The 27,803-nt window shown below is 45.8% G+C and overlaps 1 protein-coding gene across 6 annotated transcripts in view; it reads left to right on the top strand.

Annotated features, from left to right (window-relative positions):
• Window positions 1-27,803, top strand: part of KALRN (kalirin RhoGEF kinase) — a 1,827,638-nt gene that overhangs the window by 1,102,634 nt on the left and 697,201 nt on the right. For all 6 annotated transcript variants that reach the window (XM_069616662.1, XM_069616664.1, XM_069616661.1 and 3 more), the window contains exon 14: window positions 24,110-24,305. In XM_069616662.1, the coding sequence (XP_069472763.1) occupies window positions 24,110-24,305 (196 nt within the window). The remainder of the gene's footprint in view (window positions 1-24,109; window positions 24,306-27,803) is intronic.

Here is a 27,803-nt window from a genome sequence, read left to right as displayed (position 1 = left end):
CTGTTATCAAGAGACATGCGTGGTTACGGCAGTCGGGGTTCAAGACAGAAACCCAGGCTTCATTAATAGACAAGCCGGTGGAACCCGACCTATTGTTTGGGAAAGCGGTCGAAGACGCCCTTAAAAATGCCAAGGACGAATACGAGACTCTCAAATCCCTTGGCCAGCTTACCAACAAACCCCCTAACCAGAGGGGGAACAGTAATTTTCATCGCCCACGCGGCCAAAATTCACCAAGAGGCAACTATGCCCAAGGACAGGGTACACAATGGAACAACAACCAGCAGTCTACCCAAAGTTACGGCAGGGGTAACAAGAGAGGTTGTGGAAGAGGCAGAGGCAGCCCCAACAAGGGAGGTGGCACGCCTCCACCAAAGCAGTGACGCTCAGTTCAGGGTCCCTTCTCACGCAACCCCAGTAGGGGGACGCATTTCCAACTTCACCCAGGCTTGGGAAGGGATCACCTCAGACTGATGGGTGCTGTCAACAGTGTCCACGGGATATTGTATAGAATTACTGCAGCGTCCCCGGAACCACCCTCCACGACAAAAAATACACTCCTTAGAACATCAGAAGATCCTTCTCGAGGAGATCGCCATTCTTCTAGAAAAGGACGCGATAGAACTCGTCCCAGGACACCAGGTAAACAAGGGTATCTATTCAACTTACTTCCTTGTGCCAAAGAAAGATTTGACAATGCGCCCAGTATTGGACTTGCGGCCTGCCAACAAGTATGTCAAGCCCCAAAAATTCCGTATGACCACGCTACAAGAGGTAATCCCCCTCCTAAAAAAGGGGGATTACATGGCAACCTTGGATATGAAAGATGCTTATTTTCATATTTCCATGCTCCCAGCGCACAGAAAGTACTTGCGCTTCAAGGTGGACAGTCGCCACTACCAATTCAAGGTACTGCCCTTCGGGATAGCTTCAGCACCAAGGGTATTCACCAAGGTACTGGCGGTGGCAGCTGCACACCTACGCAGGGAGGCAATCCCAGTGTACCCTTATCTGGACGACTGGCTCATAACGGGGGAAACCCCAGGAATTTGCAGGTCAAACATTCAGAGGACTATCGACCTCCTCCACGAATTAGGCTTCTCTATCAACGAGAAGAAGTCAAGTCTGGTGCCAAGCACCTCAAAACAGTTTCTAGGAGCAATCCTAGATACTCAGAAAGGGTTGACCTTCCCTTCAGAAGAAAGAATTCGGAATATACTACTGCAAATTCCACATTATCAGTCAGGTCAACAAATAACGGTACGCAAAGCGATGCGGTTACTGGGCATGATGGCGTCATGCATTTACCTGGTCCCCCACGCGCGTCTGCGCATGCGTCCCATGCAGGAATGGTTGGCGAAACAGTGGTCTCAGGCAAGTGGTCAGTGGGACGATCTAGTGGTCGTTTCGCGAACACTCGTACAGAGCTTACACTGGTGGGCAAGAGAGAATCTCGCAAGGGGAAAACCCTTTTACGATCCCGAAGTACAGACAGTGGTGACTACAGATGCTTCCCTTACTGGGTGGGGAGCTCACCATCTCCACCACACAGCTCAGGGTCTCTGGTCTCACTCAGTAGCCAAGAACCACATCAACCTGCTAGAGCTTCTGGCAGTATTCCGAGCGCTTCGGGCGTTCGAGCCACATCTGCTAAACTTGTCGGTGCAGATCCGGACGGACAGCACGACAGCCATGTTCTATCTCAACAAACAAGGAGGGACTCGTTCGCCAAATCTGTCCAAGCTTGCCCAGAAAATCTGGATATGGGCACTCAGACGGAACATCTTCCTGTCATCACAACATGTTCCAGGGGAGCTCAATTCCCTAGCGGATGCCCTAAGCAGAGACTCCCGCCCAGAAGAACACGAATGGGTCCTTCACAGAGATATCGTAGAAGATCTCTTCTCTCAGTGGGGTTTCCCCACTATAGACCTATTCGCCACAAGCGAAAACAAACAATGCCCAGGATTTGCATCCAGGTTCCCCCAGCCAGACTCCCAAGGGAACGCCCTGTGGATGAACTGGTCAGGGATGTTTGCGTACGCTTTTCCACCAACTCCTCTCATCAGGAAGGTGGTGTACAAGATGAACAAGGAATCAATGACGCTCATCCTAGTTGCTCCCATGTGGGCGAGACAACCATGGTTTCCACACCTACGCAGAATGGCGGTGTGCGAACCCATCAAACTCCCAGCCTGGTACAACCTACTGTCCCAGCAACAAGGTCAAACAGTGCACCAGAAACCCAACTCAATGAACCTGGCAGCATGGCTCCTGAGGTCATAGAGTTTGGCCATCTCAATTTACCACAGAGGTGTATGGACATCCTAAAAGAATCCAGGAAACCAAACACAAGGCACCGTTACTTTGACAAGTGGAAGAGATTCGTTATTTGGTGCCAGAATAAACAAATCAACCCAGTTGATTGCACTCCTTCCAACGTTGTAACATACATGCTCCACCTGCTGGACGCAGGTTTGGTTTTTAACTCTCTGAAAGTACACCTGGCAGCCCTCTCGGCTTACACCACATCCCATAACAAAGTATTGTGGTGGAAAGTACCAGTAGTTAAAGCCTTCATGGAAGGAGTAAAGAGACTTCACCCTCCTATTTCGAACCCACCGCCAGGATGGGACCTCAATGTGGTGCTAGCTAAGCTCATGGGCCCCCCTTTCGAACCCATGCATAAAAGCAGTCTCAAACACCTGACTTATAAAACGGCCTTCTTAGTAGCCATTACCTCTATAAGAAGGGTCAGTGAAATTCAGGCTCTGTCAGTGCAGGATCCTTTCTTTACTATCCACAAAGATAAACTGGTTTTACGCACACACCCTAGATTCTCACCTAAATTTATATCTAAGTTCCATGTAAACCAGTCCATCGAGCTTCCGGCTTTCTTCCAGAACCCGCAAAGCTCAGCTGAGGTGAAACTACACACCCTTGATGTGCGTAGGGCGGTCCTCTACTATGTAAATAAAACCAGACCGCTAAGGAAAACAGATCAACTGTTTGTCTCCGTAGCTACAGGCAGAGAGGGGGATCGAGTCTCTAAAGGCGCGATCTCGAAGTGGATTATCAACTGTATACAGCTGTGTTACTCTTTCTGAAAAAACTCTGCCTTTTACGCCAAGGGCCCATTCTACTAGAGGCATTGGGGCCACTCTGGCTTTCATTGCAAATGTTCCCCTCGACACCATTTGCAAAGCAGCTACTTGGAGCTCTATTCACACCTTTACTCAGCATTACTGCATTGACACTCATTCCAAGACAGATACACAAGTGGGACAAGCGGTTCTAAGACACCTGTTTGCTCATGACCCTTCTCACATCCCACCTCCTTCTTCTGGTACTGCTCGCTAATCTAGGCACAGCATGTGATCCAAGCAGATTCCACAAGCCTCAGAAGGGATACATTACTCATCGTAATCGTATTTCTGATGCTTGTATCTGCTTAGATTCACATGCGACCCACCCTTCCTCCCCTCTGAGAGAAGACACATGGATGCTTGTAGTCGTATCTGCTTGGATTATCTGTACTCGCGCTACTCCTCATGCTTCCTCATGTCAGAAAAAATACAATCTGAGGATCCTAGACGCGTGAGGGATCTTGGGTACAGTGGACGTCACACTAGGGATAGTATTACTGGCACGCCTGTGTCGACGCCCATTTTCGAGTTTCGAAAAACAAACTGTAATACTCCGCAGCTTCCACTAGATGTCGGCCTATGCACAGCATGTGAATCTAAGCAGATACAAGCATCAGAAATACGATTACGGTGAGTAATGTATCCCATATATCTGTTGATGTAGGACACATGGTTCGATTCCATGTTTTATTGGGGGAATATTACCCGAGCCGGTGGGCCGGACCTGTCGGTAACAGCCCGCCGCCCGAATTAAGGGCCAGAGCAAGCGTAGGTAACTACACGGGTACTAAGAAGTGAGGGCGGGGAAAGGATGGAGGAGCGTGGAACGGAAGGGGGCGCTCACCTGCAACACCCCTGCTGCTCAGAAACACGGGCTTGCACCAATAAAATACAGCCCACATTTCCAAGCATCCCGATCGTGCATCGCCCCCTTCCAGAGTACTAATGGCTGATAACAGCAGCAAATGTTCCAATGTAGTTCTCTCTTTGGCCCCAGGAGCAGATCTCACTGTCATCATTTCTCAGTAAGCTAACGGGTGGAATGTTAGTTACCTAAGCTCACCATGCATATCTAGAGTGAGATGCAAAGCAAGGACTTAGCTGCATCCGTGCCCATAAACCACCTGATAAGCTTGGTATCTTTACCTAGTATTCCTCAAAACAATTTCTTCCTGAATGTACCTGATACAGCACAGTTTCTCCTTATCGGGACAATCCCTTCTGGGACTCTGTGTTGTGCATTCGCTATACATACCCATGCATGTTGCCTTGTGGAAACAGGATTCTGGAAATTGCATTTATTTTGCTATGAACGTGCCTGGCTAGCACTTTTGGTGTGGCTGTGCTAACTTAACCTAGGGAGGAGGCAGGCCACCAGTTGTTGGTTTATGCTTTCAAGGGTCTATCTCGGGAGGTTGGATAGTGCTGCAAGTAAATGATACAACATTCTAGATGAGATTGCTATCGATCGAGGGATGTATTTCATTGAGTGGTTCTGTGGTGGTGTTGATGTTACACAGAACCTCCCATGGGAATTCACGCATCACATGGAACCCTGTGGAGGAACGTGGACTTTGCTATGTCACTCATGACCCATTGGTGGAAAAACGCATTTCCCTTTTATTTTTGTATGTTGTCACTAAGAAGCCCTGAGGGTATTACATTCCTGCAGTTCATACGTTTTCATCTATAATTATTGATATGTCATTAATGCCTCTTCAGAGTGCTTGAAATTAGCCAAGCCGCAGTGCCGGAAGACCACTGCGGTGATAACGAGGCCAAAATGAATGCCCATCACTTTACACCAGGAATGAATGGGCTAGTAAATTCTCTGCAGCCAGTTATACTGTAGACTCCGGTGCTTCGACGGTGGCCAAGCAGACATCCTGGATCCATGAAACGACCTCCTTCCGTTTCTCACTTGGTCCCGGCTTGCGGCTTCTCTTTGGGCCTTGTCTCACTGCCTTGCTATTTGTTGGAACTGAGACGCTGCGAGTAGGCCTCACGCAGAGCCCTCCCACCCCTGCATGTTTGAGCGGCTCCATTCGCCCATCCATGCCAGCAGACCACGGGAACCATAAGGCTCATTTCACAGGCAATAAACAGTTATTATTTAAGCCTCATTTAGTGGAACAGACACATGAAGTCGGATCCCCCAGGGGTCCTCTGCTGGCCTGCCTTCCACCACGTGCGATATCTCTGAAAAGATGTGTTTTCTTTTTAAGGAGCCTTGCGAAACGGTGCATACAATTTGGAAATTATATTTGATTAATAATGACTTCTAAAATATAATTTGCAAGAAAGGTGTCCTCTCGGTGTAGACTTGCTCCTCTGGAACACTGTTGCCCCTTTGAGATTCAACACTCATCAAATGTCCTTGAGGTTTTCCTTCCCAACTTTTCCTTGAAATGAACTTGTGTTGGAATCTGGATGGTATGAATGAGGCATAAAGTCGTATTGAGCACTGTCTCGTTAAGCGGTCAATAACTGGTCCTAAATCCATTGCAAATAAATTGTGCATTAACATTGATCTTGGAAGGAGGAAAGCTTGAGTTGGCCTTTCTGGGGTTCAATCCCGTGGCCTCCATTTCGAATGCAGATCTTAACTCACTCTCTAGATTGACAGATTGACTCTGAAATGTTCTGATTTTGACTGATGGGACATAATCAGATTCACTCTATGCACCCAGCAGTATGTCACATCTGTTGGCCAATCCCAACCTTTTACGTCTGGAATCGATCAGCCAGAATCCGATTTAGCAGACAGTTGCAAGTAGCATTGTTGACTAAGCTAGGCATGGCTTGTGGTTTATGGTCTTCATCGAAAAAGAAATGCATCGATGAAAAACCACCAAATGTAAATGCATCGAAATGATATAGTTTACATTTAAAAGTACATATCCATCGAAACTTGTCCATCGAATATAGGGATGGACACGTTTCGATGGATATGTGCTTCTTAATATAAAAGATAGCAATCAGATTCATTTATTTTGCACGTTAAAACGTTATATGGATCTGTCCAGTGCTGAAATCTTCAAAGTATTTTGGCACTGACCAGCTTCATGTAACGTTTCAGGTCTTTTTGGGGGTGGGGGGTTTCTATCCCCCCTAAACCCTACTCCTACCCCTAATCGAAATCCAACAAATTATATTCAATGAAAGTGCATTTCGATGGAAATGGCTTTTAATGAATATAATTCGTTGGATATAATTTCGATGGATAGTCCAGATGCGCTTCCTGAAACACCATTTTGAAATATTCATGTACCTCGGAGGTGCACTCGGACGTGGGTCCTGTCCACACGGACTCTGATGCAGTCTACCATGGACATTTTCTAAATCCCACCTTGACTATTGTAATGCAATTTTCAAGGGGCTACATCCACCTCCAGATTCCCCAGTAATAAGATCCCCCCCCCCATATGATCTTCAGACTCACTTTAGTCACCCCATCCCATCGCTGATAGCCTTGCATTGTCTGTTGGAGAAGGAGCTTGTTTCAAAGTTTCTGCTGCCATGGATACCTCAGCAAGCTCCTGCATTCCGCCTGGGGCCCGCAACCTGTGGCTCTCCCAGATGTTTTGGACTTCGACTTCCGTAATCCGTTGTGAACTATGCTGTTTAGGCCTCCTGGGAGTTGTAGTACAAAACATCTGGAGAGCCAAAGGTTGCAGATCCATGCCGGAGTTCAGCCCATCCAGACAACTAACTTGGCCATCCCTGAGCCACATAGCTAAGCTTCTAAGTGATTCGGGGAGAGAGCTCTCTCCCTGCACAACGCTCTGGACTCTGGCTCGTCACCTCCCTATCCCCTGCCCTCCCCTCGTCCCCCACCCCCTGTCAGCAGCTGATAATCGGAAGATGTCCTGCGTTTTCATGGCGGGTTCAGAATTGTTCATCTCCGATGTGCAAGCCAATATGGCTCCCAATCGACGGACTATATGACCGGTGCAAGACACCCAGTTCCGTAAAGGACTTGGCCCAATTCAATTGGACCCTCCCCCTTCCGAGCACTATATGACAACCCTAATAAACGAACGGTTCTATGCAATCTCGAATATTAAAGACTGCACACTTTCAGCCAAAATATATTACTCGCCCGCCCCCCCCCCTTTCCCATCCACCCTGTAAAATCGGGCGGTTTCACCCCACAAACCACCCCTTTGAAACTGCAAAACCCCCATGCCATAACCATAGCAGACGAACCCCAATACAAATAAACACACGCAGGCACACACCTTCTCCCCACATCATACACACACATGCATGCAGACACTTACCTGCCAGCCGTCTTCCCCCTGCGCGCCATGGATCGCCTGTTCGCAGCTGCGTGCATTCGTGTGCGACAGTGGAGTAACAGTTATGATTTAGAAAGACTGCTCCCAGTATTCTCAGAGCGGTCTTTTCAATTTTTGATTAAATTATAGGGCTTTTTCACTCCATACCAAATGAACATCATTGGTCCAGTCCTCAGTCATCCACTCGTGAACCAGCATCTTATAGACTCGGGGATCTGCAACTTGTGGCTGTCCAAGTATGTTTGCACTACAACTCTCATCAGCCCTAACCAGCACAGTCAATGGTGAGGCATCATGGAAGTTGTAGTCCAAACCCTCTGTGGAGCCACAGGTTGCAGGCCTCTGCTACAGACGAACATCTGCATACTTCAACTCCTGTTGCACGGCCCTATTTATAAAATGCACAGACCTCGCCTCGTTGTACACCTGGGTATTACTGCCACGGCTTTTATGAAGGCAATCAGAGGAGGAGCCTTTATAAGAGTGCACAATAAGTAGTCCATGTTTATGGGACTACATAATAATAATTCGCATGTATATTGGCATATAAAACGAATTCCTCCCGTGGTTAGTCTCGGAAATGCAACGGTGCGCAGTCCCAGCATGGAGAGTGATTACACCTTTAACACACGGGCCGTTGGAGCATTGACTTAGATTTTCAATTGCACTTTTTTGCATGCACAGCATTTGGTAGAACAGAAACTGGGGTCTTGCCAAATCTAGTCGAGCTCCCCATCTCGCTGCAACTCAAAGTGGCCTTGCGTTCGCTTCCTCGCTGTTAGCGGTGCGCCTTGCGTCTGACTGCAATACCTCCATAAATGTTCACGACCAGCGTGAGCTTTGTACGCACTTGGCGTCAAATGAGAGCAATTCGGGGACGTGCATTCACGCGGATCATTTCCTTGTTTTCTTTTTAAATGTAATATAATGCGACTCAATAAAGGGCCTGCAAAGACCATCAAGTGTGCGCATTTAAAATGCATGCTCTTAGCTTGCACGACCCATATTCCGGAGAGCTCACCCCAAAAGCTTTCGCATTCATTCAGCCCGGAAAATCCTGAAAACTTGCATTGATTGGCTGGAAACGCGTTGGCTACTTCCAGCTCTTCTTTAGCTCGTGGTTGGATTTCTTTTGCTCGTGCAATTCTGGGCATCCCGTTATGACGGTGCTCTTTTTGGCACCCTTGTGTTGGACCTCTGTTCATTTGATGCTTGTTGCTGCAGCAATGCGCAGGCCTGGGAGCCGGGAAATGTAAGGTTGCGCGTATCGTAGACTAATGCGCACATCACTGGGAGAGCTGGGAACTCCGCTGCGCAATCCAGCGGACGCGGCCAGCAAGCCCTGGGGCCTGGAGCACACGGGCATGCCAAGATGGCCTATACACGATGTTTAACTAACCATACTCGACTCATTTGGGGCAGCTTATACTGCTGTGACTGGCACCAGGCTTTCGGCATATTTGGTCTCCGAGGACCTAACACGTCCGTCGTTTCACCCATTCTTAGTTCATGTTCTCTCCCTTGAATGCATTAAAGGTTTCACTAAACCCCCCATTGTGCCCTGCCAAAGAAAAGGCCATTGGACTCCCTTCCTCCGTAGCCCGCCAGAGGGGTAGACAGGGGTGGGTCTGAGCGGGCAAGGCCCACCCAAAATCTGTAAATGTCGGCGTGTGGGCATTTACAGATGTTAACGTCACCGCGGTGGCCCCAACTACAGTAGCTTCAGACCCCACTTGTTAGACAATCCTGGCTACGCCTCCTCGCTAGTGTTTAGGTGACTTGTAAAGCTCTCTGCTCCACCCACAAATTAATCTATATGGAAATGTCGCTCACAAGCACTGCAACAATCGAAGCCAACCCTGTACCCCCACCCCCCCCAAAAGAACTGCAGCTGCATATGAAGGCAGGGCTGCTTCACTACCCAAGGACCACCCCCCACACTCTTAAAATGGACAGGGAAATCTCACTCCTGATGATAATAACGGAGATAACACGGAAGAAACGAAACCTATCCAAACGTTAAAATGTCACAAAAATCATAAAATACATCGAAACAAACTGGAAAAGCCTCCTGGCTGGGATCAGTATGGTTTCCAGTAGGGGCGTTTAGCAATGGTGCGTGGGGTGGCAAGGGGTGATGGGTCTAGCTGTGAATGGCATTCTGATTTTCCTTGCAACTGCTAAATCAATTCGATTAAGAAAAACTCATTTCTAAAACCAAAACATATGCGCGCAGCATTTCCTGTTTAAGGAAGAAATTGAAAGAAAGTAGCTATTTTTACTTTTTTTATTTAAAATGTCTTTTTTACGGTTTACGCTACGTCTACTGTAAGATTTTTCAGTGTGGCCTACTATTATTTCCAGGATAACCTAACATCGAGCTGAAAACATAATCCGTGCACACTTTTTTTCAAGCAGCGTATCCGCCAGCCCAGATGAAGCAGCTTGATTGCATAAATGTGCACACCTGTATCATAGCTTTAATCTCCTTCCGATGAGGTGTACTGGGAAACATCTTTTGTGCTCTGTGCTATTAGAACTACTGAGTGTTTCTTATGTGGTTAGTTTGGGCTGGGTGCATAGAAGACGTTTGGCCACCAGGTTCATGCAATGAAGTAGCCCACCCCATCAATCGTGTGTTCGTTCTCCTGGTGCGCCCTTCAATCCCCCCTGATGGATCATTTCACCCCTGCTCCTCTATAATTCTTTTGTGGGTTCCAGGGACGCCCTTGGTATTGGGGGTTTCTTACGGTAGTTCATGCTTCATACCATCTCTCAAAACCTATCCATATTTCTTTAGATCCCCCTGCGGGTATGTCTGTCTTCAGACGTTCCTCTTGGTGGCCACTAACTCCCACTCTCTCCTTTCCTGTCTGGCTTCCGGGAGGTTGCGACACCTCACGCAAACCAGCATGAAACCCATGTACTCCCCCTTCGATTAGACCAATATTTTGGACACAGATGTGCCTGGGACCGCACAGTTTGGCAAAGTGCTGGAGCCTAAATCACACCTTCCAGACCTGCATCTTCATTTCTGTACTTTCGCTATCGACATAAAGGTTTCTCCTGGTGATCCTTCCAACCTGTACTTGTGTACCTTTTGATCCTCTTGAGACTAGATTACAGAAACCAGGGTCAGAAGGACTGGGGGTTGGGAATACACAAATGGCATTGCACTGTACAGTGTGTTAATGCATTTACATCCTATTCCACATACTTACAATGTGAGCAACTGGTTGTAGTGCAATTCGCCCAGGACAGCAGCATTTCTGTAGATCAGGTAGATCACAAGCCGCCAGATCCCAAGTATAGAAACCAAGCCACTAGACCACATCTTTGTGGATCCTTGAATTCTTTCCTGATTGGTGGTAGTATTCATATTGATATCACGGTTTTATGTACTGCTTTTTGCCAAACACCTCCCGCTTCTAAGCACTATAATAATCGCTGTTTATGCCCAATTTAATGGTACTCCATTTAAAGACCTTGAAAGAATGAAGGGCCGCAGGTTGGCCCCCTTGTTCCAGGAGAATGCACACCTCATTAAGGCGATACGGGCCGACCCAGCCGATAACGGCCCGCCTCTGAGTCACAGCTCCATTCCATTAGCGCGCCTGATGTGAAGATGGGGTTGGAGAAGGTGATCTTACGCTTTCCTTTGATGGGACGCCGGACACGTGCACAGTTTGCGTCTGGCGAGGCCTCTGCATTTAGATCTTCCTTTCTTCGCACCCGAAGGCAAACCAACAGGTGGCCAGGAGCAATGAACTCGAAACCTTACAGCAGCAATGCCACTGTAGGGCACCAAAGGTTCCCTTGACTTCATATTTTTGTTTCATGTTGTTCGCAGTCTTCTCATTTAGCCTCGACTTAAACTTCTAAACCCATTTGGTTTGCACAGAAGTTGTTGATTGGCACTTCCACTTGCCGTTTAGTAGTATTTTTTATGAGTAGGTGATCTCTGTAACTTGTTGTTTATCATTTCGGCCATTGCTAGGAAGCAATACCTTCCACTAGAGGGAACAGCGCGGGCAGATGCAAACGGGAAACTCTATACAGGCATAAGCATGCAGAACAGATGCCTGCCCTGCAGATGTACAATACATGCTGGCATTGGCCTCGCATGAGCACAACTGTGATGGCTTTTACCTGACACGCCCCTGTGTGAATACTCCCATACACCCAAAGGCCAATATGTGCCCATATAAGAACAAACCTGTGCTGGCTTTGCCTCTCTGGGCCAGTGTGAGCCCCTCTGAGAACAATGGATGTGGCTTAAATGGCTAGCATCTGCCCCTTTAGAAGCACACCAACGATGGCTTTGCCACACAAGGCCCCCGTAGAACCACCCCTGTAATGATTTACCACCAAAAGGCCAATATCTGCCCCCGTACACTTGTGATTGTATCACCCAACACGGCAATGTTTACACTCTGCAACCTTTCCTGCCCAACACCCCGACTTGCCAGACATGGAGGCACACCTCGAGCCCAACGCGGCCAGAAAACAAGCCCAAATGCTGCCCGTTCAGCTTCAAGGTGTGGGACAATGAAACAATCCTGCTATTTTTTTTTAACGTATTCTTTTTGCTTTTCGATATGTCGGGCCGCTTTAATATGATTTGTGTACTTTTCCCACCATTCCTGTAAAACAGGGCATTATTGAAAGCCAAACATTAACACATTTCTACCAACCATAGCCTGGCAAACTGGTCTTTGCTCTCAGATTCACCAGCTAACTAAAGTGGGTGGCACTGGAATCATTGAACAACCCGCCCCTCCAACACTCCACAGTCGTCCTCCACCCACAGTGCACGCACGTGCCTCAAATCTCACCTGACTGTAGACCGTTCCCATAAATCCTGGATTTAGCTGTGAAAAGTAGCCCAAAAGATCCCAAAATTGGGCAACCTGCAACCCCCCCCCACCACGCCAACACCACCCACACACAATGGTATTTTGTTTGGGATGCCAAATTCTGTGGGGAGCAGCCCACTGGCAACTCTGGCCCACACGTCTGACGCATCACACCCCGCCTCCGCCTACAAACCACGTGTTCGCATTTACACACTCACACTTCACCCCACCACCCCACGTACATGCAACTCAGCCACTAGTTCAACCCACTATTCCACACGCACACCGTGACACCATCTAGACACACACCCACCCATTTACACACCACTTACACACGTACACTTGTTTGTAAACTTACCTTGCTTCTTGGCCTGGACATAAACAGCAACCCGGAGAAGGAAGTTGATTAACACTTTCCTCCTGAATCCTGCGTCCAGCAAAACCATGGAACCCCCCTGCACATACGATTCAATGGTAGGCGTAAATTGGCCGTTGAACCCTCTGGGAGGGAGGTTTTCCACACCTGCAGGACGCAAAGAGCGTGGTTGATGACCTCAACATATTTAAAAGACGGGCTCTGGCTAGTGTATCGCCCATGGATTCAGAAAACACATGGGGGAGTGGAGCCGCTCTTCCATTGCCATGCAGGGACATCATAGAGGCGTCGCCAGAGGTCGCAACTGCCACCTCTGAGGTCTCCCTTGCTATACCCCTGTGGTCGCCCTTGCTACCGCAAAAAAAAAAAATTGGAAAAGTCTTATTTTTTGTAATGCAAGCTCCTGGGCTGTGGCCAGCACCATGTGGCCCTTAGTTATGGAGTGGATGGCTTTCTTGTTCAGGCCCCTTAAAAAAAAGAAAAAAAGAAGAAAAATGAGAGTGCCACAAGTCAGCACTGACCAAAGAATAGGAAAGAATAGGAATACCAAATAATGTCTCTTTCTGGAATTCGATACAATAATTGCTAGACTCATTAAAGGTTTATTTCAGGCACACTTCAGGGGGTGAGTCACTGATTTACTCTGTTCTTAAACACCTCACCTCAGCCTTTCATCCTTCTGAGGTCGATAAATGAGTACCAACATAGGTTGGGTGATATTGGGTGTATATTTGTTCTATATAAAGCGCTTAAGCGCAAGTGCTATATAATAACACATCATTATGATTTTGCTATGGACGTCTGCTTGCTTTCATTGTAATTTGGTAATATGGGACTATACACACTGATTTTACGGATACATATGGCGATCCATTCTTGTGTGAAATGTACATGATATGATATCGTAACCCTATTTTTCCTAGTGTCCCACAGTTGGCTGTGGAGAGTTGTGTCACAAAGAAAGCTCCAGGGAGCGTTTGCCTCCCCAAAAGAGAAGGAAGAAGGAAGGGACAGGGTGAAGGAGGAAGGTTGTGGGGGAGGAGGGACAGCAGGGGCAGAGCCGAAAAGTAGTGTTCCCCGGGACTGTAACCAACTGGCAATTTGGAACGTGGCGTCTGATCAGATGCTTCTGCCCGCGCTCCTCGTAAGCTGATTGCTGGGCGCTGATGTTTTCTGTATTTCCTCATTTAAAGAAAGGGCCTCGTGTGACATGGCCAGTGTGTGAGCATCACAGAAGCAGCTACTGGAAAGGCACAGAGCAGTTTGCAGCGTATAGAAACAGAACAGTTCAGTATTTTGTTGAGATTGTCAGTGGAGAAAGGAAGCCATGAAGGCGAAAAGCCATCTGAGAAGAGCTTGCCCTTGAAGATACAAATATTGCTTAAGACATTGGGCCGAATGTGCCAAAAGTTGTTAAATGTTGCTAAAGTAAGGAAGTCAGTAACGTACGTTATTAGAGTGATAATGTGAGCAGGGACCCCTAATCTGCGAAACAGTTGGTACGCAGCAATGTGGTGGATGCACGTAATTGGATGAGGCCCCAGGCGTGAGGGAAAGTGGGAAGACCGGAGAGGAGACTCATGAGCGAGTCATTAACCTGTGGCCGAAGAAAGCCACTTCCAATTGCTCCCGAATTTCCTAGGCCAGGCGCCTGTGACCTTTGCTTTTTCAACATGCTTTGGATTACAAATCCCGTCAGCCGTGTCCAGCCAAGTCAATGGTTAAAGATTGTGGGAGTCGACGTTCAAAACACCTGGAGGGCAGCATGTTTTAGATTCATGTTGGAGGTCAGTGGTATTGACACTTCTTTATGCTGTGCCTGCCACCCCAATCCCTTGGAGTAAAAATATTGTTTGCGGCCCCCCATCACCCACACTCTAGAAGTGCTTATATTTTATGTTGAAAGCAGTCACTGTAATCCCTTTTTAAAGTGCCTTGCACCGCTGGCCCATTGCACACCCTTCGGGCAACCTCTAAGGGGCCAGCTCCACAGTTTGAAGACCACTGTTATAGCCCCACCAGGGCGAGAGGGTAACGGGAGCTGGCAGCATGTATGGAAGGAGTGTGTATGGGGAGCACTGAGGGAGGTCACGGTGGTTGCATGGAGCATTACAGTGACCTGGTCTGAGAGGGGAGAGAGGCACCCGGCCTGGCTCACTCTCCGTTGCATGACCCCTCTGCAATGCTGACACTCTGTGGGATGAGGGAGGAGATCCCAGCGACATGTTGTAATAGAAGACACTGTTATCTAAACAAAGAGGTTTCTTTCCTTTTATGTTGGAGCTATAATACAGCTCCTGTGTATCAGACCTCACTGATTGTGCGGGAGCTACTCTGGTGCTGTACTCTCACTTGACATAAGACAGGTTGTCAGAGACCGTTTTTTCATCACAAAATAAAAATATTACGGTCATGACACATTTTGTATCTTGGATACCGCCCATATAATCCATGATGTCTTCTTGCCTTAGGATGTGATGGCTTGCTAAACCAGTTCTAAATCTATCCAGCAGGAAAGCAAAGTGAATGAGCGAGGGACTGTGCTTGGCCTGTACTTGCCTGACCAGGAGTGTGGCCGAGTCAGAATGCTGCCTGATTTATTCTCTTGCACCACTCTCCCTGCAGTAAAAATAGACTTTGGATGCATGATAGAAGGGATGTTTGAAAGTGAAATCATGTGTAAGGTTATGCGCTGCCGGAGCCGGAAGTAGCTGCTGCTCGCAGCATCTTTTCCGGGTTCCATGTGTTAAAATCGTGGCAAAAATGGCCATGGACCCAAAATATCGCGCAAAAAGGCAGTGGTTTTGCTGCCGCAATCCATGTAAAGTATGAGTCCGGTGCAGAGTCCAGTCTGCCTCCAGTCCTTTGTTGTTACCTGTGGTGTGAGGAGCTGCACTACGTGGTCAGTCCTGTTTCTATTTCGACTGACTTCCACTTCAAAAACCTTTCCAGAGCGCGGAGTGCGGCGCGGAGTCCGGTGCAGAGTCCAGTCTGCCTCCAGTCCTTTGTTGTTACCTGTGGTGTGAGGAGCTGCACTACGTGGTCAGTCCTGTTTCTATTTCGACTGACTTCCACTTCAAAAACCTTTCCAGAGCGCAGAGTGCGGCGCCGTACACCGCCGCGCACCGCTGCAGAAGTCGAAGAAGCGGTAGAAAAACGTGTCTAGTTGCCGTCCTCTGGTAAGAACCATCATGGTAATGATAATTGACACGAGACCACAAACTCGTTTAAGAACGTTGAGCGCTCGTAGCCGTGGGGAATTGTCGGTAAACATTGAGCCCACGTCGGCGCCAGTAACAAAGGCACAAATCGAGCTCCTGCCTTCCCTTCCCTCCTCCCCGCCGTCCTCCCTCTCGCCTTCCTCTTCCACCCCTTCCCCCCTTCTTCCATAACTCCTACCCACTGTTCCCTTTCCCTCCCGCCCTCTCCTTCTCCTTTTCCTGCCCTCGCCCCTGCTCCGGATCAAAAAGCCGACAGCTCGTCAAAAATGAGGACAGCCGATACAGACGGCAAAGACAACACAACTCCCATTGCCTTACCAGCTGTTAAGACAGCTAACCATCCGACCGAAAAGTGCTTGCCTAACACAGCAAATCCAGCCTTGATAAAGGCAGCGTGCAAAGAACCAATATGTACGGCTCTAATCAAACACGATGTACCCGACTCCTAAGCTGCAACTGCGCTGGATAATGAACGCTTTTTAGCACTAAATGGGAGAGAAGAGGCCTCTATAAATGCTGTGAAAGATCTTCGAAAAGAGGCAGAACAAAATCTGTTGCCTCTACCAATCGACGTGCATACGGTCAATGAAAATAAATCCGCTCAGACGCTGGAAGTAAGTGAAATGGTGGAAATTGACACTGCCTCTTTCCAATCCCCCTTTGATGTCACTGACATCGAACTTCTGGCATTAAAACTACCAAATGGAATAGGCGACCACACAAATTTTACATTTGTTCCGCCACTAACTACTGACAATATAATTTCCAGGCTGTCCATTGAGTGCCCAAACTTAAATCCATCTATGGAAATACAGATGCCAGTAATAGAAATGGGCAGAGGGCGACCGGAAATCGCTCGCATGCCACAAAATGAAGCTGCCCGAAACGCCAATTGCAATGAAATGGCTCTACCTGCAAATGATGAAGCAATTACAGCGGTAACCGCAACTAGAAGTGCGGTGGCTGTTTCTAAGGCTGTTCCCAACGCCACCACGGCAGAGTCGAGTCGCCTCTCGCATAACCCAGTATCCCATCACTTTTTGTCGACTCAAGCTCAGAAGAATAGCCTTCGAGTTGACCTGGCAGGGCGAGAAGCACGGCTCACAGAACGTCTCACAGCAGACTATCAAATGGTGAAAGAGAAACTGATCAATAGCTTTACAAATGCCTCATCTAATACGACTGCAAAAGAAAAAATACCTTCTAACCTTGCAAATAGACTGCAGCAGTCAAGGAACGACACCTTTAAAGCTCGCACTAGTACACCCTTCCAAAAAGAAGTCCATCTGCAGTCAAACATGTTAGCAAATATCAACTCAAATTCAGTACGGGATCATTTCAGTTCTCTTCATCATCAACGAAATAAAACCGCAACTTACCAACATGCTACAAACGAAAGTAGAGCAAGCCAACTAGAAGAGCCGTCCAGTCAAGACATACATTCAGACACAGTTAATAAAGAGAATTTATCAGTGGCAGCCGGTATACAGATCCACAACAAACAACGTACTAGCAGCTACATCATTAGCTTTGATACCATTTACTAAGCTATATGAAACCCTAAGTGAAACATCAAAAGATCAAAACGTATTGCTGCAAAATCTGGTAACCAAAATCGCGACTCTCGAAGAAAACAATGCTTACATTATGGCAAGAGTTGATCGCGAAGCCGAGATTTCCTTCCAATGGCAAAACCGGCTAGGCGACCTTGCCATGAGAGACCATACTGACAAAACTGATCTAATGGAAGCGATCTTAGAAACACTGAAATGGGTCCGACATGCCGATGCAGTGAGATCTGTGGCTGTCGGAAATGATCAAGACAGAAGACACTCACAGAAAGCAAGATGTGGAAGTGAAAACCCAATAACAAATGTAACACAAAACATTTTGGCACCCCGTGGAAAGACTAAAACTAGGAAAAGTATCGTCCAAAATAACGACGACGGCCCCTCCCAAACTAGTGAGATAGATAGTGCCCTCCACAATATTTGACCCAACGGCCACTGTCTCTGTTCAAGCCCATGACGAAGGCGCAACTGCGTCCGCAAATCAAGTACCTAATTGCAACTCAGCACCAACTAATAATTTACCCAGTGCAGTCCAACTAGTCGAACAGCAAAACACAGATGGTGTAGTTCCCATAACAGGGAAGCTCAACACCTTCGGAATTTTCATGGGGCCTGCTAAGACGCTTGAATTTTCACAACAATCAAAACCTGGTGAAAAGGTAACAAAAGTATCGCTTTCCAAACAGAATCTAAGAAAGAGAAAACTTAATGTGAGCAAAAACCGATCCAAAACTAAACAATTCGTAAGAAATCTTTCCACCCCTCAAAAGCTTAGTCTTTTTTTCTCGCTGTCCACACAACACTAAATTGGACAGCATTGCGTCAGTGACATCAGCTAAATCAGTGTCACGCGCAATCGCTAATCCAACAGTGGTGGAAAAACCGAATCCAAACAAAAGAAGACGTTTGGAATCCGGATCAGAGGCAGATAGAAATGACTTGAGTGTTACCGACCTATGTGACCTCTCAACATATTCAGTTGAATCCGATGAAACAACGTCGCCCACACAAGATCTAGACAACTCACACCCTAGCGTGATGAGTCCTTGGCCAGCTGTGAAGAAATCACAGCAAGAAAAAACAAAAAAAGATCAATTTCCAAATGTAAAAGCGACGCGCTCTACTCAAAGTCGCTCTTCTGGTCCCGACTCAAGTCAAAACGAGAAGAATAAAAGGGTATCTGACCGAAACACAAAGGCAAGCACGACAACGCTAAATCCAAAGATGACAGCTGCACAGTGGCGAAAACAAAATCTAACTAAATTAAAAGAACCATTGAATGCACCGCAGACCAAACATCATAATCATTGGAAGGTCAGGCTTGAGAACATCTTTTCTGATGACAACGAGGTAAATTTAAATCGCAAAAATGTGATGTGTCTTCTACATAATTTCCCCACACTAAGAACGATAAATTCAAATGACATTGCAATCGTCGAATACATCAATGAAGACTCATTAGACAAAGTCTATTTACACATCAACTCTCAAGCTGTAGAAAATACACTAATCTCCGCCAAAGATGAATTGATGTTGTATGGCTTTGATCTAACTTTAGAGACCAAAAAAACTAAAAAATGTCCTGAGAAAAGACCTACTGAAGATCGTGAGTCTACACATGAACAAAGACGAGAAGCTCTCAGGAAACGATTCAACGTATAAGAAAGAGCAGAGAATGAAAGACACTCACAACCCTCTACACAAAAAGCTTCCTCAAATTACATTTCACAAAACAAAACCCAAAGAACCTAGCTATTGGAAACCATCAGTGATGACACAAATGTATTAATATCATGGAATACCAGAGGCTTCGGACACTTGTTTCAGAACTTTGAGATCTCCCTGGAAAACAATTTTGCTGTCTGTCTACAGGAGACGTGGCTGCTGGAGGTACCATTAAGAGATGGATACTCTATGTTGCTCAATCCCGCAGGGAAAAATCAACTCGGTCGCCCTTTCTCAGGTCTGCTGACCATGATAAACAATGCAAATGGTTGGGAGATTTTGCAGTCTTTCTCCCCAAATCTATTTGTTCAAGGAACAATACTGCAAAACAAACCGGGCGTGGGTGTAAAATCAAATCACCTGCTCCTACTTAATACATATTGGAATACAACGATGATCTCTTCTCGTCGATTCATACAGTCAATAACAAAAATCATTGATGACAGCATGGAAAGCTACATCAACTTGAATGTGATCCTATGTGGAGACTTACATTTCTCCTGGTTCGAAGATGGCAAGATCCTCACAAAGCATAAACACCAAACCAATGTAACTGGTAGAGGCTACCAATTCCAACAAGCACTGATCACCAGAAACTGTATGATGTTGAATGGTCAAACAAGAGGAGACATCCCTCCAAATCACACGTGGCACCGGGACGGGTGCAAAAAAATAATTGATTACATCTGGGCCTCTAAAACGATGTGTCATGATATCAAACATCTGAAGATTTTGGATTCGTCACTCAGCGACCATAATCCGCTACAATTAACTTGGAAAGCGCTACCAAAAACAGCGATGAGTAAATTTACTCAGTCGATGGAAGTAAATCAAAGAGGCAACAGACTCAAAATAAATAGTCGAAAAATTGAGAGTCTAACTAAAAACATGTCTTCAACAACTGTTGCTGCGAAGGACAAATTAAATTATAAGGCACTGCTGGCACAGTTCCAAACCAAGTACAATCATGGAACCAATTGTAACTATATAAAGAAATATGAATTTAGTGCCTTAGTAGCTCAAAAAAAGAGACCATTACATCAAGATCTTCAAAAATTGAAAAAAGGACCAGATTTCAACAAGCTTGCGCTAATGAAACAACGCAAAATGAAATACCGTAATTGGTTGAAATGCTTCGCAATTATGAGAGACCAAGAGCGAGGTGAGAAAATTCTAAGGATGATTATCTGTCACAAAACTAAGGAATTATGGAGCATCATAAACAACAAAGTTGTATTTCAGAATGCTAAAATGCATCATAGTATATCAAAAGTAATCTGGCAACAACACTTTGAAAAGGTTTTTACAATCAAGGAAAATACCAAGGTCAGTGATATTCCAACAGCTGCTCAATTTTGGGACACAAACGAATCCAAAGAAGACATCATAACAGCTATTAAACACCTAATAAATTCAAGAGCTGCTGGGCCAGATGGCCTCACAAATGTGATGCTAAAAGCAAACCACGAGCTTTGGGCAACATTTATCGTACACTTGTTTCGAGTAATAGCCACGACGAAGACCTTGCCTCACTCGTGGAACTCTGCCATCATAGTTCCCATATTCAAAAAGGGAAATCGTGACGACCCGGCAAACTATCGTCCCATTGCCCTCTTTTGTGGGCAAGATTATTGCAACCTTCCTACAGCAGAAGCTTTCGAAATGGGCCTCAGCCACTGGTCACTTTGATATACGTCAAACTGGCTTCACCAAGGGTGTTGGCACAGAATTAAATCTGCCGATACTAAACGTGCTCAAACTAGAAGACCTGAAAAATGGTAAAAACCTGTTTATTGCATTTATAGATATGAAACAAGCATTCGACTCATTAAATCGACATAAGCTATGGACAAAATTAAAGAAATGGTCCTGTCCACCAGAATTATTGCAACCAATAATGGCTCTTCACAAAGACACTTCTATCAAAGTACGAATAAATGAGGTAGGGGACCTGTCTGAGGAGATAATAACTAACAAGGGAGTCAAGCAGGGATGCCCCTTGGCGGCCCTCCTCTTTAAACTATTTATATCTGATGTGTCTGAAGATTTTCCATCGGTGCAATGTTTTCCACCAAAAATAAACGATCAGAATATCAGTTGGACCATCTACGCTGATGACATTGTTCTAATAGACTCAACCCCATTGGCCTTCAAAGACTGTTAGTAGCTCTTAATAGCTACCTAATAGACAACAATCTAGAAATTAATGTAGAGAAGTCTAAGATCGTTGCGATCAGTGAGTCATCCAAAAGACTAATCAGAAAATTTAGATGGAAACTCGCAGACGTGCAGATAAAACACGTCGCAGTGGTCCGCTATCTAGGCATCCAATTTAACACCTCAATTAGAGAAGTGGAATGGATGGAAGACCTAAAACAACGCATGATAACTTTTTCACTGCAAGGGGCAAAGTTACACGCCGAATATGGAAAATTTACATTGAACCCTGTATTAACCTTTTACTCCCAAAAAGTGATTCCATCGATCACATTTGGAGCTGAAGCTGCCTGGAATTTAAGTTACAAAACGTGGTCTTCCCTGGAGGGAACGTTTTGGAGACGTATTTTCAAACTGCCAACGAGTGTATCGATGATCTCCATAAGACACGATCTGGGAATTGATTCCATGCACAATATTGTTGTATGGAAATCTATGGCCATGCTACGGAAGTTGTCACTAGAAGATCCGGTTCCCGCGTATCAAATCTTATCCTTAGACCCCTCTAATTCATACCATGGCATTCTGTTAGAATGGATAACCAGATTAAAACAGATACTCGAATACGCAGACATAAAATGGGAAACATTACTAGCAACACCGCAAATTGCCAAAAAAAAAAAAACGGAGAGAATGGAACTGGATCCAAAACTTGGAACGAAGAAATGTTCTGAAAACCTCAATTGATCTAGGACTAGCAGTCAACAGCTTAGATGGATTACCAAAATATCTGCGAAAATTTCCATCAAGGAAACATCGAAATCAATTCTTGAGAGTTCCATTAAATGCACTTAGAACCAAGGAGATCTTATGGTTTAGACGCGACACACACGTCTCCAATAATTTGTGTAGGTTTTGTGAACTTTCGACAGAATCATTAAAACATCTGATCACAAAATTCCCACATCTCACGCATTCGCAAACTAGTTATCTCGGGAGCTACGCACCTGTTGATGGTGACACTGAAGGCTGGTGGTACAGGATACTATCGAGTAATAATGTACCACTTACATGTGCAGTATGTGACTTTCTAGAGCACAACCTGAACGATGATTTCCTCATTTCAGCAAATACCAGTGTTGTATGATAACCAACTTCTTGAAATCAATACATTGGATGCTGTGTTGCGTTGGAAATAATCATACTGGAAACAACAATACTGTGAATTTATGATTCATGCGAACTATCTTGGTTTTCTTGATTGTAATTGAAGTTTGAAATGCAAACTAATTGTTACAAATATAATAAAAAATAAAAAATAAAAAAAAAAGTAAAGTATGCGGGGGACACCCCCGCAAACCCTGGACCCATAACATTTAAGGAGAGCAGGGGATACCCCGGCAACCCCTGCTCCAATTACATGGTGTAATGGGCTACACCTTTAACCGGTCAAACCACAGCATTTTTGCCACAATTTTTTGTACAGGCGACATTTTTGCCGCAATTTTATCACTGCATACCCTTTTACGGTAAGTATGGTTCCATAGGAGCCAAGTAAGTTCTCAACATCTGCTTTTGATTTTTGAAAAATGTAGTTGAGCTGCGCTTTTGCTCCCCGATGTCTCTACATGTGTTTCTATTGGGCAGGGTACGAAAATGCCTGGAAGAGGATACTATTTAGTTCCAGCTGGAAGCCTAGGAGAGCCTGTTAGCTTGGCATCAACAGCTAACATGTCCTATGTTCGACTCCCCAGCCAAAGTGGTTCCATTGAAATATATTTGTGACATTATGACTGTGTTTGCGAATGGCATTGAGTGCATCGGTGCACACCTAGAAGTCCTTTGAACCATAATTGAGCAATAAATCCAGATGGGCATGTCTTTACCAGGCAAGATAATGCTAGGTCCAGTTACAGCCCCAGGATGGTAAGTTATTTTTTAATTAGAAAAATGGGACGGTTTCTGTTTCTCAACTTAAAAAGAAAAAATGCAAACCATGATGGCCTCCATGGTGTAGGGAGAAGAGAACTAGATGTAGTCCCTTCTCCCTTTCCATGGCAAGCCATTGACGCAACAGGCAAGTGCCGGAACATAATGTTCCAGGTCCCGGCGAGGGACCAGGCAGCTTAAACTAAGTGGGGTTGGGAGAGGTGGGGGAGTGGCTGCGGGATTTGGACATTGAGAAGGGGGTGGTTGGAGAAGGGTACATGGGAGTGGAGTGGAAGGGAAGCAATGACCTGTTTTCTGGGTTGGGAAAATGGCAGCATGCTGATGCACACGGGACTCAAAATGTGCCGTTTACCATGAAGTAAAGCCTGCGTTCCAAGATCCCTGATTGGCTTTGAGGCTGACTGCCGCCATGTCGATATGTATTGGTACGTAATGTGCACATGCCATTGGCTAGTGGTAATTTACTCTTGTCGAGTAAGAAACGGTGCGGGCTTGTATGTGTTATTTGAGGTGGTGCGACGGTTGGATAGTAGCTTGCAATCTGCAAGGTTTCCCTCGATCTCTACTGGTGGCTCCTGATTACGGAGTGATGGGGGATGCCCTGTACCTGCTTTTAGCTCATGCTCAACATCTCCTTATTTCGATCACCTTGTGGTGTGTTCCACATACATGCCACATCTTCAACAAAGATTGTGTCTGATGCCTCTCTTGCGATTCCCTTTCTCTTCTGGAGGGTGTGTTTCAGGGCCAGGGTTTTGATGCTACCCTCTCAGACAGCGGGTAACTTGCTGTTCTTCTCTTTGAAGGTAACAGCCGAGCTGGATGCCTGGAACGAAGATTTGTTGCGGCAAATGAACGACTTCAACACTGAGGACTTGACGCTAGCTGAGCAGCGCCTGCAGCGCCACACGGAGCGGAAACTCGCCATGAACAACATGACGTTCGAGGTCATCCAGCAGGGGCAGGACTTGCACCAGTACATCATGGAGGTCCAAGCCTCTGGTAAGAAGATGCGCTCTTTAGGGGATCCTGACGCGTAAACGTGTGACGCTACTGTCATGCATGAGCCATGCTTTCTTGGGTTGAATTGTTGGCAATGGACCTGGTTTTGCATGAAAAGCATTTGTGAATGGGAGGATCTGGTACAAACAGGTGGCTTTCCTTCAATCTATACAGCTGTGTCAAAAGATGTACTGGAGAAAGAGTGATGGACCACAAGATGTACTGGTAGAAAGAGTGATGGACCATACTTGAGGAGGGAGGGGTGTCTAGATGGATGCCACATCTATGGTGAAGGGTGGGGGGAGACTTTTTCTACCATGCATATATTTGTCTTCCTCAAAATATAGGTTTGTGAAGTAGTGGGAGGATTTAGTTAATTCTAGTGGTGCTGGCTGTGTTGGAAGGCAAGATTGTTAATACTAAAGCGGCGGTCTAGAATCCCTTTGAATATCCCAGGTTCTTAAGCTCAAATTGCCCTTCCATCACTGACCCATTGTGGGTGGGTCTTATCAGCAGGCGCGGCACCAGTGGTTTTGGGGATGGTCAGGTAGGCCTGCCTTTTGGTAATGGACTGATACTTTTGGGGTGTTGGGGACACTGGTTACATTCCTGTGAAATGACGTCATGGGTGACCTGGCCCGGCCCTTCAAACAAGTTTGGGGAGGGTCGGCCATTGAGTCACTAGATCACAAACACCTACGTGTCGCTTTGGAACGAATTAACATGGAGCAAAATGCCTGTGCTGCTAATCGGATGTTGGCAAGTGCTGTAATCAGTGCCACCCAAAGGTGGGGGGCTACACGGTGTCCCTGTTTTGGCATCTGCACACGTCACTGAATTAGGTATTTGTAGATCAGATTTTTGGAGGATTATTGCCCTGCACCCCTCGTTGACTGTTTCTCAAGTGAACCCAAAATATATATATATATAACACCATGCAGGAACGGTGATAATAGAGGTACAAAAATGTATTAATAGAAAGGAAACAATGCAAAGAAAACATGTATAATATTTGAAAAATATACATTTATTTGTGTGCCACAATATTCACAAGTATAATTATAAGGAATGGTAATTATTCTTTTAGAGCAAGCTTAATAACAGAGATTGGTTTCTAAGCGCGGGATCGGGATTCGAACCAGTGTTGTGCCGTGTTGTCTTGCTTCCAAGACGAACACGTTGCCCCTGAGTTATCACCCCCCCACCTCGCCAAGTAGGAGTAACTTTGTAGGGGTGGAGGACTGAGAGCGCCCGACACATGGGCAGTGTTTGCCGCTTAGCGCTTTGTCCAGGCTTTACAATTATTCTTGGTGGTTTTGGTATTCCCAGTTTTTATAGTCCTACATCTTGTTTTTCTGGGCCGTCCCTCGTTAGCTTATCCCAATAGTAGCTGCTTCTTTACTTTTCCAGCTGGATTTCTATGAAGCAGGCTTCCTTTAGCTTCTTCACTTGATTAGTGAGGTGGGCATGTGCTTGTTAACTCCAAGCCATCCAAGTGTTTTGATATTTAAATTCCAGCAAGACCTACTCAGCTGTTCCTCCTTCTGATGTTATTGAATGAGTACCAATTTCTTTTGGGTAGTAATAATTGTGTATACAAAAAGTCCTATCTACAGTGTTTTGGTCATAGTGTGTTAAAATTAACAAATTCTAATACTAGCAAAAATACCCATAGGCTCATGTGGCATTATTTGAATGAAGTTAATAAAAATCAATTTTGAATCCTATTATCAGTGCACAGACTTCAGCAATGACGTGCTGCACGTGGCATGATCTGTGGCAGAGCTTAGGGGACAGTATCTGCTCTGATGATTGGTGGATAGCGAGAGGGGCTGTCATTGGCTTTGTCAAGGGTGACTTCCTCCCTCAACCGGATGCCAGGAGTTGGTGAAGAAGTAACATGCATCGGGTCCACGCCAGTGATGAAACTGACGCAGGACGTCTTTGGGAGAGATAGTGCTCTAATATGTCCATGCTATTAGTTTCATATTTCCAGTGCTTTAAGTGGGGTAATAAATTGAGGGGGGGGGGCCCTCATTTGGGGGCGTGGCTTCCGTTGTGGGCGTGGCCTAAAGCGGGCACAAATTATTGGAAGGTGCGCAAACAAATATATAAATGTATGTGAGCATTTATATATTTGTATGCATACTACTATGGTTTGTGTACTTTTCAAGCCTTGTAAACATAGCAATGTTACATATTTCTATGTTTATAAAAAGGTGGCTTGAAAAGTGCACAAACCATAGTCATTTACTCACACTTAACAATTCAAGGCATCTTTTATAAAGCGTTGAGGACAGACAAAACCCAATGTGGCTTTGTCCGTCACAAAGCTTTATAAAGGATGCCTTGAATTGTGCACATTTCAAGCCGTCTTTTATAAACATAGAAATATTTCTACGTTTATAAAAGATGGCTTGAAATGTACACAATTCAAGGCATCTTTTTAAAAAAAAAATGTGTTTATTGATTTTTAATATCACAGGGGAAGTGCACACCATTGCATGCAATATTAGTTTCGAATTGTACATCAAATTGTCACATCAGTTGAATAATTGCATTGCATGAATCTGTTATTGTCCTTCCCTTTCAACTTTGAGTGTCAGTCGCTCCCTCCCCCCCCCCTCCCTTTCCTCGACGGCTTATCGGGCTCTACCCTTTGGTGACAATCCAGTTGATCGTGAATAACACTAAATGGGACTTTGGTTCCATGAGGTACAATTGTATTTGGGTTTCATGGCAGGCTGGATTTCTTTCTAACATGTCTGCGGCTCTCTTTGTTGTTTATTAACAAAGTCTTTTTCTCGGGTTCTGGTTCTCGACCCCTTTGTTTATTTGTTCACTATGTGTTGGTTGATGAACACACACCACATTTCTTTGTGTCTCGCTTCTTTATCATGGAGGGTTGCTGTGATTTTCTCCATTGTGTGTATATTCATGGCAACATTGATCCATTCTGTTTTGCATGGGAGGCGAGAGGACTTCCATCGGATGACCAGGCACGCTCTTGCTGCTAGCAGCAGCGTCAACACCAGTCCTTTGACTCTTATGAGTTCCTCATCTTCTTCTTCTAAGCCAAACAACGCTAGGAAGGGGGCTAGTCTCCTCTCGATGCCGTCGATATGTTTGATCCACCCTAGGACTTTCGGCCCAGTATACGCGGGCTTTGGGACAGCCCCACCACATATGCCAATAGTCAGCGTTCATTCCGTATCCTCACCAGCATTGCGGGCTATTGTTTTGGCACATTTTAGAAAGTCTAAGTGGATCGTACTGCCATTGATGGAGTAGTTTTGTTGCATGTAGTTTATAGTGTGATGCAATCGATATCCTGGATGGTGTGCTGCAGATCTTGTCCCATGTGGGTTGGTCTAATTCCATCCCAAAGTCTTTTTCCCATCTGCTTTTTAGGCAGGTGTTGGAGGGTCGATCAGTCCCGACCAGGGCGCTGTACATTCGTGCTATTAGTCCTTTGCTTATGGTAGTCATGTCTAGAAT

This window comes from Ambystoma mexicanum, chromosome 9 (assembly GCF_040938575.1).
Source record: "Ambystoma mexicanum isolate Mex_15411 chromosome 9, UKY_AmexF1_1, whole genome shotgun sequence".
NCBI classification, from domain to species: Eukaryota; Metazoa; Chordata; class Amphibia; order Caudata; family Ambystomatidae; genus Ambystoma; species Ambystoma mexicanum.
Note: the sequence above shows the minus strand (reverse complement) of the source record. Positions and strands in the feature narration are given on the sequence as shown.